The 14,206-nt window shown below is 41.9% G+C and overlaps 1 protein-coding gene and 1 long non-coding RNA gene across 9 annotated transcripts in view; one reads left to right on the top strand and one right to left on the bottom strand.

Annotated features, from left to right (window-relative positions):
* The window catches only part of CA8 (carbonic anhydrase 8), a 43,078-nt gene that overhangs the window by 12,890 nt on the left and 15,982 nt on the right, over positions 1 to 14,206 (bottom strand). For all 7 annotated transcript variants that reach the window (XR_014529342.1, XR_014529343.1, XR_014529344.1 and 4 more), the window contains exon 4: positions 1,543 to 1,638. Coding sequence is in view for 4 of the 7 variants with exons in the window: in XM_083518010.1 (XP_083374136.1) it covers positions 1,543 to 1,638 (96 nt within the window). In the remaining 3 variants the exon portion in view is untranslated. The remainder of the gene's footprint in view (positions 1 to 1,542; positions 1,639 to 14,206) is intronic.
* Positions 1 to 14,206, top strand: part of LOC310713625 — a 39,387-nt gene that overhangs the window by 9,991 nt on the left and 15,190 nt on the right. Inside the window, exons 3-4 of one of the 2 annotated variants that reach the window (XR_014529355.1) lie at positions 4,731 to 4,871; positions 8,211 to 8,236. This is a non-coding gene — a long non-coding RNA (uncharacterized lncRNA). Of the gene's footprint in view, positions 1 to 4,730; positions 4,872 to 8,210; positions 8,237 to 14,206 lie in introns of those variants that run through there. The other variant, XR_014529354.1, reaches the window with a different exon arrangement.

Genomic DNA, 14,206 nt, shown 5'->3' with positions numbered 1-14,206 from the left:
AGCCGGCGTACAGCTTCCGGGTCATGTGGCCAGCATGACTAAACTGCTTCTGGAAAACCAGAGCAGTGCACGGAAACACCGTTTACCTTCCCGCCGGAGCAGTACCTATTTATCTACTTGCACTTTGAGGTGCTTTCGAACTGCTAGGTTGGCAGGAGCAGGGACCGAGCAATGGGAGCTCACCCCGTCGCGGGGATTCGAACTGCCAACCTTCTGATCAGCAAGTGCTAGGCTCTGTGGTTTAACCCACAGCGCCACCCGCGTCCTTAAGCATACTTACTTGGAAGTAAATTGAAATCAGTAGGGCTTACTTCCACATAAACATAGTTAGGGTCATGGTGCACAAATATGGTTCATAAAGGAGCATTTGCCTAGTACTTAAAGCAATAAACACTCGTGAATTCTTCTGCAGTAAAGTTGTTTTTCCACAGAAACCCCAGACAACCACTACACTCAAATCCAGTGCTTTTTTCTAGGGGGACGCAGGGGACGCATACCCCTAAACATTTTCTGAATCTAAGTTTGGCCTCATTGAGGAGCAGTATTTCAATATGAGTAGGAAAATGTGAGTACCCCTAAACATTTTTTTAAGGAAAAAAAGCACTGCCCACATCCCTTTCACTTTGACATAATCAAACCATTCTTTCTCTGTATATATTCCAAGCACTTAAATAGATAAGCAGCATATTTTGTGTAAAGTTGAATTTAGATCGGCAATTTATATCTTAATATAAAACACCATTCTCACTTAGGAATGTTGGAGAATTCTGGGGAAAAATGGAAAGAGAAAGGGAAATTGGCATCAGTTTTCATGTTTGTCTGTGGTCAGGAACAGAAGTCTCTTCAGCGATTGGTAGTAGTTCACATCATCCTTGTTAGTACACATACAATACGTAATTAATGACTTAAAAAACATTTTGGCATTTCCTTTACGTGGAAATGAAAGGAAGTTACATAAATAGTTACACAAGTCATCCAACTTACATTAAATAGCAGACAGCAAGATGATTAACACAGTATTTGGCAGAACCCAAAGTGCAGTGGAATGGAAACAGTGCTGATGGAGATGAAAACAGATCAGAATGGGAATTGCTGCCTTCATTCATTCATTCATTCATTCATTCATTCATTCATTGCATTATTCCTGTTCTGATTATCACTGCAAATCCTAAGTTTCTTTAACCAAGTCATTAAATCTGATCCATTTTGATCTTTCTAAAGTGTAGACTTGTTCTAATGCCCACTACAAAATAAAAAAAAATGTTATTTTCTCACCAGCCCACTAATAATCCCACATAATCATTTTCATTTCCAGGGACAATTTATAACCTAAGTTTGACTATGTTCAGAATGCCTTTCTCTTTCTTCTCTTAAACCTAGTATTTCAAAATATTCTACTGCACACATTATGACATTTTTTGAACACAGCGTTTACAAGAAATAGTCATGATAAATGGTCATGAGCTGCCCGTGGCAAAAAAGCATCTAATGAATTTAATTATGATAATGATTATGACAAAGACAAAGACAGTAGAAAGTTACCTGCACAAATAAAGCAATAATGGCTATGCCGTTCTTCTTCCCCACTGCTTCATCAATGTTGTGGTACATTGTGGAGTTCCAGTGAACTAGATGGAGCTAGGGAGAGAAACAGAGAGGGAGTTACAATATTTTTGTCCTATCTTAGCAGAGGAATTTCCAAAATGGTTCACAAAACAAATTTTAAAACTATCACATAGGAACAGTAATATAGCATCATCAAACATACTAAAAAAACCCAAACCCAAGCAAACACTGTAAAAGCCATAATAAATCAGCACGCTCCTTACGGGAAAATATTATTTCCCCACTGCACTTGAAAAAAGGGAGTTTGCGCCAGATTGCTCTTTTGGAATTTGGGGTGCTGCGTCAGAAAAGTCCTTGTCTAGTAGCACAAAAGGGAATGGGAAGCTATAGCAGGCCTTCTAATAATATCAGTAAATTTGGCCAAGTTTACATAGAAAAAGGACATCCTTCAGATACCCTAGCCCTGGGACTCCTCTACACATGGTTTTTAACACTAAAACTGAGTTTTAAAGGGTTATGATATAGCCCATGGGTAGACAAACTAAGGCCCGAGGGCCGGATACGGCCCAATCGCCTTCTAAATCCAGCCCACGGACAGTCTGGGAATCAGCGTGTTTTTACATGGGTAGAATGTGTCCTTTAATTTAAAATGCATCTCTGGGTTATTTATGGGGCATAGGAATTCATTCATGTATTTTTTTCAAAATATATTCCGGGCCCCCACAAAGTCTGAGGGACAGTGGACCGGCCCCCTGCTGAAAAAGTTTGCTGGCCCCTGATATAGCCACTTACAGTGGTACCTCGGGTTAAGTACTTAATTCGTTCCGGAGGTCCGTTCTTAACCTGAAACTGTTCTTAACCTGAAGCACCACTTTAGCTAATGGGGCCTCCCACTGATGCCGCGCCGCCGGAGCCCAATTTCTGTTCTCATCCTGAAGCAAAGTTCTTAACCTGAGGTATTATTTCTGGGTTAGCGGAGTCTGTAACCTGAAGTGTATGTAACCTGAGGTACCACTGTAATGTTCTATAAAATGTTAATGATGTGTTATCAGAATGTGACACCAGAGGGTGCTGCAGAGCTTGCCCCGTCAAATAAGTGGGTAGACCTTGTAGAAAAGGAAGTGAAAACAAATGCCCTTATGTTTTAAAGTGATATAAAAAATATATCATTCTAAGAACATTTAAAGAGTGAGTATGGATCCAGCCCTAGAGTGTTTAGGGCTTTCTCAGTTGTATTCCCACTGACAGTAGCTGGCAGCTAACGCGCAGATCTTATCTGCCCCATTCCTCCCCCTTGAGCCTTGCCCAGGGTGAGAGGCAAGCGTCCATATGCAGGAATGGCTCCCTCATGCCATTAAGCCCTGCTGCTGCCTACCAGAGGCCGGAAGAGTATATCACTGCATCCACTCTCAGAATTTGCAATAATCTTTTGCAAGTCTTGTTAACATGTGATAAAGGTATGTTAAGTGTCTTAATCAAGTATATGTTACAAGATGAAAAATGAATAGTGAAACCCAAGCTTCCAAAATTTAAGTGTCTAATTCTAAAGCACTCGCCACCAGGGCTGACCCACCCATAAAGGCAAGGTGAGGCAACTGCCTCAGGCAACCACCTTAGGCAACAGGGGCCACAGATCCCAATACAGTGGTACCTCGGGTTAAGAACTTAATTCGTTCTGGAGGTCTGTTCTTAACCTGAAACTGTTCTTAACCTGAAGCACCACTTTAGCTAATGGGGCCTCCCGCTGCCGCTGCCGCCGCCACCAGAGTATGATTTCTGTTCTCATCCTGAGGTAAAGTTTTCTCTAAACATGAGGTACTATTTCTGGGTTAGCGGAGTCTGTAACCTGAATCGTATGTAACCTGAGATACCACTGTATAGATCATTATTCCCCCCTCCCCCCCGTTCCTGATGTATTTCTTCACTTGCCCCTACTTTCCTGGCAGAGAGAGGGACGCCATTTTGTGGTTCACCTCAGGCACCAAAATGTCTTGGGCTGGCCCTACTCGCCACCAGCTAGTTAAGTGCTGGACACTGAAAAATCTTCACCTGTAATCATAGTATGCTTTCCTTTTGTTATATATATATATATATCTTCAGATTAAACAATATACAATTAAACATCAGGTACTTATTACCCAGCTTGGTATTCAGAAAGTGTGGCATGTTGAATGAATATGAAGAAGCAAATTATGCTGTTATACTTCGCTCTTTTCAGTTGTTCGTCAATTTTACAAGCATGCTTAATTCTACCTTTGACTAATGTTAAATGATCCATTTAAATACCAAATCCTATGTTGACATTTCAGCCCCAGTCTCTTCTACAGGAAAAGCAATAGAAATGAAACCACATTATTCAGACGGGATATTGAAGTCTATGTGTGATGGGTGCCCCAAGACAAAATGGCAAATTTAGGTTGCACAATTACGGTTGATTTGGTGCTCTTGCAGAACAAACCCAGTTTCTCCTCTGCTCCCAAATCAGACAAGGAAAGTAATGGGGAAATGAACTGGAAAGTGTAGGATATGCAATGTCAGTCACATCTGCACTACACATTTAAAGCACAATTATACTGCTTTCAGTGTCATAGGGAATCCTACAAACTGCAGTTTAAAGGTGCTACAATTCCCATCCCAGAGCAATGTGCAGAGCGATTTAACTCTCTTCACAGAGAATTCTGGGATTTGTAATTCCCAGTATAATTTGGGGGAAGCCATGGCTGTTTAAAGTGGTATCATAGTGCTTTAAATGTATGGTGTGCATGTGGCCTAAGAGGTGGGCATGACCGTCATATGACCTCTCTGCAAATGATTTGGAATGAATGCTTATTAAATAGTCAAAAAGAAATCAGGATGTATGCTTAATAAGTAGGTCCATCTGGAAGCAACCTGCATCTAATCTCCTGGAAACTTGGTACAAAGAAATCAAGATTAATGCTGAATGAATGGATTGTCTAGGATTGTGCCTTTTATCGATTGCTTTTGCTCTTGATCGCCACAAGAGGGCACTCATGCCGCCTGATGAGCATAATACAGTATATACAGCCCGAAAAAGAAACTCCATGTATGGAAAGAAACTCATTGAATTAAAGAGTTAACGTTTTAGCTACTGACCCTATTGGGAAAACAATGCTCAGTTCCGCTCCTATTGTTATCTTGTTAAGGTCAACATATACCTTGCCACCAGCGGCTGTAACAATGCTCCAATGGATAATAACTAAGTTTAGAGTGACCACTTTCCTGAGTCTCATTGCCACCTCTTGGATGGAGCTGCCATGACTTTCTTGACGGGTCACATTTGAGAGGTAAGGATCTGAAGCAGACTCCCTCCCCACCCCCGCACTGAAGTCCCCAAAACTAATATATATCTGGGAGTTATTTTAGGATTCTTAAAAGAAAAGTATGTTTGTGTGTGTGCTCCATAAATGAGAGAGAATATTCTACTCCCCATTAAAAAGAGCCTAACTATTTTGTGCAGGGCAATCACATTTTATCTTTTAACCTGAAACACAAAACGTACTTATAATACTCCTCAAAAACTTGAGAGTAAGGCTCTGTATCCACTGTCCTGTTTAATCTGCATCCAGGGCACTCCTGCTGCTGGTTTGGGAAGCGCTAGTCACTATATGGATCCTGTTGTTTCTTAGCTTTGCTTTAAGCAGGTAACGTTGTACTGAGATGGGCACTGGTTGTCACTTTGATTTTAATTTACAGTTTTAACTGTTTTGCTTTGCTTTGGGACACACCCAGAGAATTCCTGTTTTGGGAAGTGATATAAATGTAGTTAATAAATGAACAGACTCAATGTAACTGGCTTGTCCATGTTGCTACCCTCCCATGGCCAGTTATTCCGCATTGAACCAACTAAAAACAAGCAAGCCTGGTTTCCTTTCATGCACATAAAGTTCTGTTGGTTGGGTGTGTGCATATCCAATCATACTTGGAACATTTGGTCCTCTTCCTACTGATATTAATTCTGCTGCATCTTTCTTGTCATCCGTGGCCTTGAGAGGTCTTCTGCTAACTCCAGCAGAGTGATTGGCCCCTTGCTAATTCTTCATTTTGCCAGTAAGGCAATATTTTTTGAGGACATATGTTCGCCAATTAAACCATTTCATTTCTGTCCTTGAAGGACCTTACGTTGGCATTCATGACTCTTCTCTTTCACATTTTACCCTCACAACCCTGAGACCTAGGCTGACAGGGAATAGCCCAAGGTCACCCAGGAAGATTTCATAAATGAGTGGTGATTTTAACCCTGTCCTCCTGCACTCTAATCCATTTACTATCACCCCACATTCTGGAAAGAAGGCATAGAAGCGAGTAAGTTGGTGGCAGGAGGAATAAAAGTTTAGAGGGGACTTTGTTAAATAGTTCTGTGTGGCAGCTTTAAGACTAACCAGTTCAGGCTCCAGTCCTATCTGGGACCTATCCCCATGGAATTTAATTGGGCTTACTTCTGAGTAATATATGGTTATTGCAACATTATCCCATACTAGACATTGTGACAGCAGGGACCACTTCTAAACCAAGGTTGGACACACACACACACACACAGAGAGAGAGAGAGAGAGAGAGAGAGATCATTATTTTCCATATATTCAGTAAGTGTTTTCCACTCTTCTTTAAACATAAGTTCTTCTTGTTCTTTTATTCTATGTGTTAAACCTGTAAGTTCTGCATAACCTAACATCTTAAGTTGCCAATCCTCTTTGTCTGGGTTATTTCGCTTATTTTCCATTTGGGGGCTAACAAAACACAGACCACTGTTGTTACATACATAAATAAGCTTTTCTGACACCTAGGAATTTCTGTCAGGGTTATTCCTACTAAAACGGACTCTGGTCTTTTGGGGAGGGTAATTGTAAACATTTTTTCCAACTCATTATAAATCATTTCCCAATATTCTTTTACTTTTTTACATGTCTACCACATATGAAAAAAGGCCCCCTCCTTTTCTTTACATGTCCAACACATATCTGATGGTACTTTATATATCATAGCCAACCTACTCAGAGTTAGGTACCATCTATGAATCATTTTCAAATAGTTAAGGTTGGACATTTTTCAGGTGAGTTAGGCACTAAGGGCTGTAGTGTCTACACCTTTGCATAGAATGAGAATGGGAAGAAAACCAGAACTTTGGCCTGCCCATGTGACCCCATTGGCCCTGCCTACATGGCCACTTTGGGCACAGGCCACCCTACCAGCTCTAGGGGTTGTCAGACACTACAGCTTAGCCTAACACCTCTTTTTAGATAGTGGGTCTGTTAGATAATTAAGCTGTACAGCGCTTCTGAAATTCACAGCAATATTTAACCTGTTGCAGCTGTTCATGAAATCATCCAATTCATCTTTGAATAGATGGGGGGAGGGCAACATGGATGCATGGAGATATAATACACTTATATTATGCACATATAATACACACATATACATATTGCACTGATTTGACTGTATGGCTAGTAAACATCAATAACTGATGTGAATATGAACATGCATCTTTTCAAATAGCAGACTCAGATTCCTGGAATTAGCCATTATGTTGCACTGGGTCATCCATCATTCACAGTGCAAACAAGCCAGAGATACCAGGAAAACAAGTGAAGGTTATGTACAAGTTGCTCAGTCTAAGACTTTGATTTACAGTAGCTCCAAAGTTACTAAGGAACAAAAACATACACAAAAAGCCACACAGCTATTGTGCTACTGAATTATTTCAAGTAGAAGTGGATTGGGTTCTGGAAAAAATATTTGGCTGGATCAGCAAACATTTACAGAAAATGGTTACAATATTTGAGAGAGGGTCTTCTATGCCATACAGTTGTTTGTGTTTAAAATACAGGGAAATAAGAAATTTTAAGCAACTAAATATCCCAGTTGTGGCTGGTATGAAATTGGAAAATTTCCATTTCAAAATTGGAAATGTAGGAAGGGGGGAAATGTTTCTTCTTTAGAAAAATTACATGCAAATAGCATAGTTCCCTGGGGAGATTATGGACTCTCCTCCCTTGAAGGTTTTTAATCCTTCCTTTTAAGGTTGGGCGGTCATTTGTCATGGATGCTTTAGTTGAGATTCCTACATTGCAGGGGGTTGGACTAGATGACCCTTGGGGACCTCTTCCAACTCTACAGTTCTATGACTTCAGACTTTTATGGGTGCTTCCACATGAGTATTTATTGGAGGATCAGTGCTGCTCATGCATGAAAGGGTTTTTTGTGTTTTGGCAGAATTTCTGTGGGTGCATTGGCATCCAAATGCCAGCCTGCATCCCCCCCCCCCCATTTAATCTGGATTTACCCTCTGAAAAGATGGCAAGTTTAAAAATGCTGCTCCCACTTACCTGCTTGCAATATCCGATGAGCCATTTAGAAGGGCTCTGTATTTTGGAATACCAGAACAATTATTTTCAATATCAAAAGAAAATGGCCTGGAGAAAAGCAGTTCTTTAAATGGACTGTCAGTACTACTGATGAAGTTTCAGGGGAAGTTTTTCTCATTTAAAACAAAGCTTATTTAGACAGTATTTGCTTTTGAAAAATAAGTTTCATTTTTTTAATGTGGGGCTTGCAAAGGTTGTGAGTTCAGAGAACAGAAATATTATATTAAGATCTAAGAGCATGCACTTTAACCCTGTTACCAGAATACACACCAAGAAGCTCAGCCAGGTGCCTGAACTCAGACATCCAGGAATACAAACTGAAGATTGAAACGTAGTTCTCTTGTTCCTCCAAACTGTTCCTAGCTGACCATATCCTCCAAAGAGCAATGAGGTCAATATGAACCCCGCCTCTCTCATTTCCTTCCGTCATTCTTGAAAAGTACATCATTTGTGACAAGCTTCTATGTAGCAATGCCCTGTGAAAAAGCCACAGCTCGTTTCCTCTTACTACAGCACCCCAAACAAATGTAAGCATATTGCAATTTGCATACTAAGGCAAGAAGGTTGATACTTAGCTCTGCAATTAGGGATTGTACCCAGGGAAAGATGAGCCACTCATCTCTCACACTGCATTGGACTGGAAGCAAGTGGAAGCATTTCTCCCCTGAAAGCAGGAAAAGCCTTGCTTCCTTTCCAGGCCAATCTGAATTTGATCTACCACCTCAAAGGACAGCTTCACCAAGCAGGAGATGGAAATCTCCTGGCAGTGCAAAGCAGGCCTAGGTACACTTGCCCTGGGCCTCAGAGGGCTAAGCCCATGGGGGTCCTGCCATTAACCGGCTGCTTTTCTGTTTGAGTTTATAACTGCATTCAAACAAGACTCCTTCCTTGGGCCTCAGACAAGCTTTGCACGGGCCTGGTGCAGAGTACGGTAATCTGCAGGCAGCCAGAGATCATGGGAGCTTTGGACAAGTTAGTACAGCCAAATAAGGTCTCTCTTTCAAAAGCTTTGACACTGGATTGCTCAGAGTAGTGCACAGAAAGGGCCTACCACAAAGAAAACCACACAGTGTGGGACAAAGGTTCACGATCCCTTTCGCTAGGTGTGGACATTTGTCCCTGACAATGGTTTTAAGGGGTGCAGATTTTTTTTCCCCATTGATGCAATTCAAATGGAGACATTTGAATCGAAATTGCCGCAGGCAAAAACACAAAAGGAAAGAAAAAACACAGGTAGAAGACAAACAGCCCACTATCACCACCACCAAGGAGCCCCAGGCCAAAAAAGAAAAAAAGACCTGGGTAGACATTTGCTTCTCATTTGTTTGCTTCCTCCTTTTCCTTTCCTGGAAAAAATGAGTATTGGAGGAAAGGCCAGTAGGAGGCAAGAAGCTGGGGGGGGGGCTTCTCCAGGGGGTCCTGGTGCTTACCTCTTCTTTAAGAATCCCAGAGGTATACATATTCAGGCCCAAGCTCAAGGAGTTTTCATCACATTTATGGTATATGAGCAGGACATGAAACAGAAACTATGGTAGGAAGCTGACTCAATAAGTTCAGCTGTTTCTCTCCCACCCCCTTTGAAAGGTCAGTTCACATCATTTGCTAGAAGTATAAGAAACTGGTAAGGACACAGTGACCCTGGATCTGGGCACCAGACGCCAGCACATCACAGGAAGTCTGTGGCAATTCCACGCCATTAGTCCAGACAGACTGAAGAGGCTTAGAGCAGAGGTCTCAGCACCCATTGCATGAAACCAAGACTAGTAGAGGGATTCAGATGGTAGGTCCTTCCTCTTCCTAGAAGCACATTTCCTTCAGCATTCATTTTAAAGCACATTTAAAGCACATGACTCCCCCCCCCCGAGTCCTGGAAGCAGTAGTTTGTTAAGGGTGTTTGGAACTATGGTTCCCAGGGTTCTTTGGGGGAAGTGATGTGCTTTAAACGTATGATGTATACACTTAAACCAGGCATAGGCAAACTCGACCCTCCAGATGCTTTGAGACTACAATTCCCATCATCCCAGACCACTGGTCCTGTTAGCTAGGGATGATGGGAATTGTAGTCCCAAGACATCTGGAGGGCCGAGTTTGCGTATGCCTACTTACACCTATAGCCTTAGTTCTATAGGTGTAGGAAGAAGCAGTAATTGAGAAATACACCATTGTGAAGTAGGATGACAAAATTCTGGATGCTCCAAAACATTTTTCTACCTTTTGCATCATACGTTTAAATGATGGGTAGATCCATAACAAAAATTTAAAGAACATCCAATGCACTTTTAAAACACATGACATTTCTCAAAGAATTCTGGGAACTGTAGTTTTGTCCTTACAGAAATACATTTGGCCAGCACCCTTAACAAACAAGAACTACAACTCCCAGGATTCTTAGATGTGCTTTAATGTATAGGGAAGATCTGAAACACACCTGGACAAATATGTTTGTAAATTTATTCTGTGGTATATATCATTACACCAGGGATAGAGACATTGTGGCTCTTCAGATGTTGTTCTGACAACTCCCATCAGCCCCAGCCAGCTTTGTTTATTAGAGTCGGAGTCCAACAACAGCTGGAGGGCCACAGGTTCACCATTCCTGCCTTACACTCTGTTTTCTAATTTCTTTATTTAAAATTCTGTGCTGCCAACATTAAGGGGGGGGGGAATTGTGGCAGTGAACAGCATAAAATCAATTGCATTCATAAAACAAATACAAAACACATGTAAACACTGGATCAGATTAATACAGCAACGTAACTAGATCACCCCTCAGGGAAAGCTTAGGTGAACAGATAAATTTTAAGTAGATGCATAAATGCTAATACTATAGGCATTATTATTTGAGCTAATAAGGCTGGGTTTTTTGTAAGTTAAGGTGTTGAATTGGGAATACATGGCATACAAGTGACTTTAATGGTGTGCTAATATGAACCTACCTAAACCCTTAGATTGTCATCAGAGGTCCCACCTCAGCTGTAGCTCCCTGTCTGTGAAATACTCTCCCCAGTGAGTTTTGGAGGGCACTAACAGCATGTATGGGTGGCTCCATAGCTCAGTGGTTAGAGCACTGGTCTTGTAAACTAGGGGTCGTGAGTTCGATCCTCACAGGGGACGCAGGTGGCGCTGTGGTCTAAACCACAGAGCCTCTTGCGCTTGCCGATCAGAAGGTCAGCAGTTCGAATCCCCAAAACAGGGTGAGCTCCCGTTGCTCGGTCCCTGCTCCTGCCAACCTAGTATTCGAAAGCACGTCAAAGTGTAAGTAGATAAATAGGTAACGCTCCGGCGGGAATGTAAACGGCGTTTCTGTGCACTGCTCTGGTTTTGGTGTTCCTTTGCGCCAGAAGTGGCTTAGTCATGCTGGGCACATGACCTGGCAAAACTGTCTGCGGACAAACACCGGCTCCCTCGGCCTGTAAAGCGAGATGAGCGCCGCAACCCCAGAGTCGTCTGCGACTGGACTTAGCTGTCCAGCTTTAACAGGTTTTTGGTGCCAAATAAAATCTTACCTTTCCCCCAGGACTTTGAAATACTGTTGTTTTTGTTTTATTGTTAGTGTGCTGTCAGAGCTTCTCATTGCTTTGGGGGGGGGGGGTTGTATTGTTTTTTATATGTTGTAGGAACTGTTAGTGTTTTCTGTTACAGTATTTTTTCTATGGTATGTTTTTAATTGTAAGTCATTTTGGAGACCTTTGGGGCTTATTGAGCCAAATATAGGAGTTGATTTCAGCATAGTAGTAATACCTAGATGACCTCTTGAACCTACAAATGCTACAGTGATTTTAAAAGCCTTTGCTATTTAGCCTAAAAGAAGCAATGGTGGGAAGCTATATCTGTTGATCAATAGCTATTATAAACTACTTAACATTTTAGCAAAATGTAAAGTTGGAAAACCAGCTTCTATAAATAAAAATAACATCTAGTAATTTACAAGAATCTACATTAGTACCAAGTTGAAAACTTATCTATATCAATTGAGAAAGCCACTAAGGATCCTGATATGATAACTGAGCTCCATATCTTCATAGGAGTTCATTCTGACTTGGTGATACTAGAGCATTCAATTTCAATAAAGGTGATTTAAAACAATATATGTTAGCCATTAACCGCCTGGAGGAGGAAAGGAACAGAATTAAAATTCATAGAATCAGTATGTGGGCTGCTTAAGAAAACAGTGTAGTGGTATTTTGGCATTGCCCAAAACAAAACAAAAAGCATTTTGCATCAAAGAGCAAATGGAGAATGGCAAGGGGCAAGAGTTCAGCAGAACTAAAGATGCATGTTTTAAAAGTGAAATTTAGCCAAAGAGAAATAAAACTGAACAAATGCAAATCTGGGGGAAATGTAGGCTGTCTTTCCTGTTCTCCTTTCTTCATGGCAGCAGATATTTTACAGGGTGTGGGAGCAAAACTGACTCTGTTGCATTAGAGGGGGCTGTGACTGAAGCCCATATGGTCTATGAAATGGGGAAAGAATAACCATTGGGTAACCTGACCCTTCATTTTGGTGAAGTACAGAATCCAATTATCAGCAAAGCTCCTAAGCTGTGATGGACTCATAGCTTAAGTGTAGACCATGTGCTTTGTATTCATAAGTTCAGTCCATTATCTCTCCAGCTGAAATGCAGTAAAATTGGGAAAGTTCTCTGTGGGACACTAGGTAGATAATAGTAGGCCTTATAGCTAGCATCTGCCTGTCTTGGGAGAAAATGGAGGAGTGCACATTTGGGGATGAAGTCAAATCATTGAAGAGTTCCAGTGCTCACTTTGGCTATAGAGACCAATACAGAAGAGACATGTTTTGTTGAAGCTGGGGCAGATGCTTGTTCTCTCTGCACTTCTCTCAGTGGTCATTCCTCCTCTGGTCACTGCTGTGGATACACAATCTGAGTATCTGTCTCCAAGCACTGTAGCTGCCTGCAAGGGATTCCCACATGATAGTGTTGATGTTGTCACCCTTCATGTCTTGTTTGCAGACATCTTTGTAGAACAGAGTTGGTCTGCCAACAAGCCTGGTGCTTGAAGCCAGTTCCCCATAGAGCACATCCTTGGGGATCCTGCCATCTTCTATTCTGTGGACATAACTAAGCCAGTGTAGATGTCGCTGAGACAGGAGTGTTGGGAATGTGGGCTTGGGAGCGCACATCTGCATTTGAGACTTTTTCCTGCCATGTGATACCCAAAATCTTCCTAAAGCTGTACATATGGAAGGCACTGAGGCATCGCTCGCAGCAGTTGTTAGTTGCCCATGGCTCACTTCCATAAAGCAGCATACTCAACACACAGGTCTGATAGACTTTCATTTTAGTATTGGATGTTAGCATTACATTCTTCCCATACCCTTTTGGAGAGGTGAGCCATTGCTGTAACTGCCTTACCAAAACACTTGGCCAGCTTGGCATCAATGGAGAGGTTGCTGGTTATGGTGGAACCTAATTAGACAAAATCATCTACCACCTCATGCGTGTGGTCACCAGTGCTGGTGTGTGGAGTGATGGCAGCGTGCTGACCCAGGATGTTGGTCTTTGTCAGGCTTATGGTAAGGCTGAACTACCGGCAGGCTTGGGCAAATAGTCTGATTAAAGCAGCTTCTTGTGTGTTCATATGCCCTATCCCTCCTACACTGGTGTAACGTTGGAAAATGTTGGTCACTTCTCCTATGTGGACAGTTATCTTTCCACAAGGGCAGACATTGATGCTGAAATCCAGCATCGCCTGAGCTCTGCGAGTGCAGCTTTCTCCCGACTGAAGTGCAGAGTGTTTGAGGACCAGGACATTTGCAGGGATACCAAATGCTTGTTTACTACCAACCTTCCTGTATGCCTGTGAAACATGGACCACTAATAAATGTCATCTCCAGCTCCTTGAAAGAGTCCATCAACGGTGTCTCTGAAAAATTTTACACATCACATGGGAAGACATACGAACTAATGCCAGTGTACTGAAAGAAGCAAAGATCACCAGTGTTGAAGCAATGATTCTTCAACATCAACTTCGTTGGACTGGCCATGTTGTGCGGATGCCTGATTATCATCTTCCAAAGCAACTACACTACTCCCAACTTAAAATTGGTAAGCGTAATGCTGGTGGTCAACATAAGAGGTTCAAAGACTCTCTCAAGGTAAATCTTAAAAAATGTAGTATAAACACCAACAACTGGGAAACACTGGCCTGTGAGCGCTCCAGTTGGAGAACAGCCTTTATTAAAGGTGTCGTGGGCTTTGAAGATGCTCAAACTCAGGACGAAAGGGAGAAGGCATG

The sequence above is a fragment of the Podarcis liolepis genome, assembly GCF_965112155.1.
Source record: "Podarcis liolepis genome assembly, chromosome: 8".
NCBI classification, from domain to species: domain Eukaryota; kingdom Metazoa; phylum Chordata; class Lepidosauria; order Squamata; family Lacertidae; genus Podarcis; species Podarcis liolepis.
The sequence above is the reverse complement of the archived record's forward strand: the minus strand, read 5'-3'. Positions and strand labels throughout refer to the sequence as shown.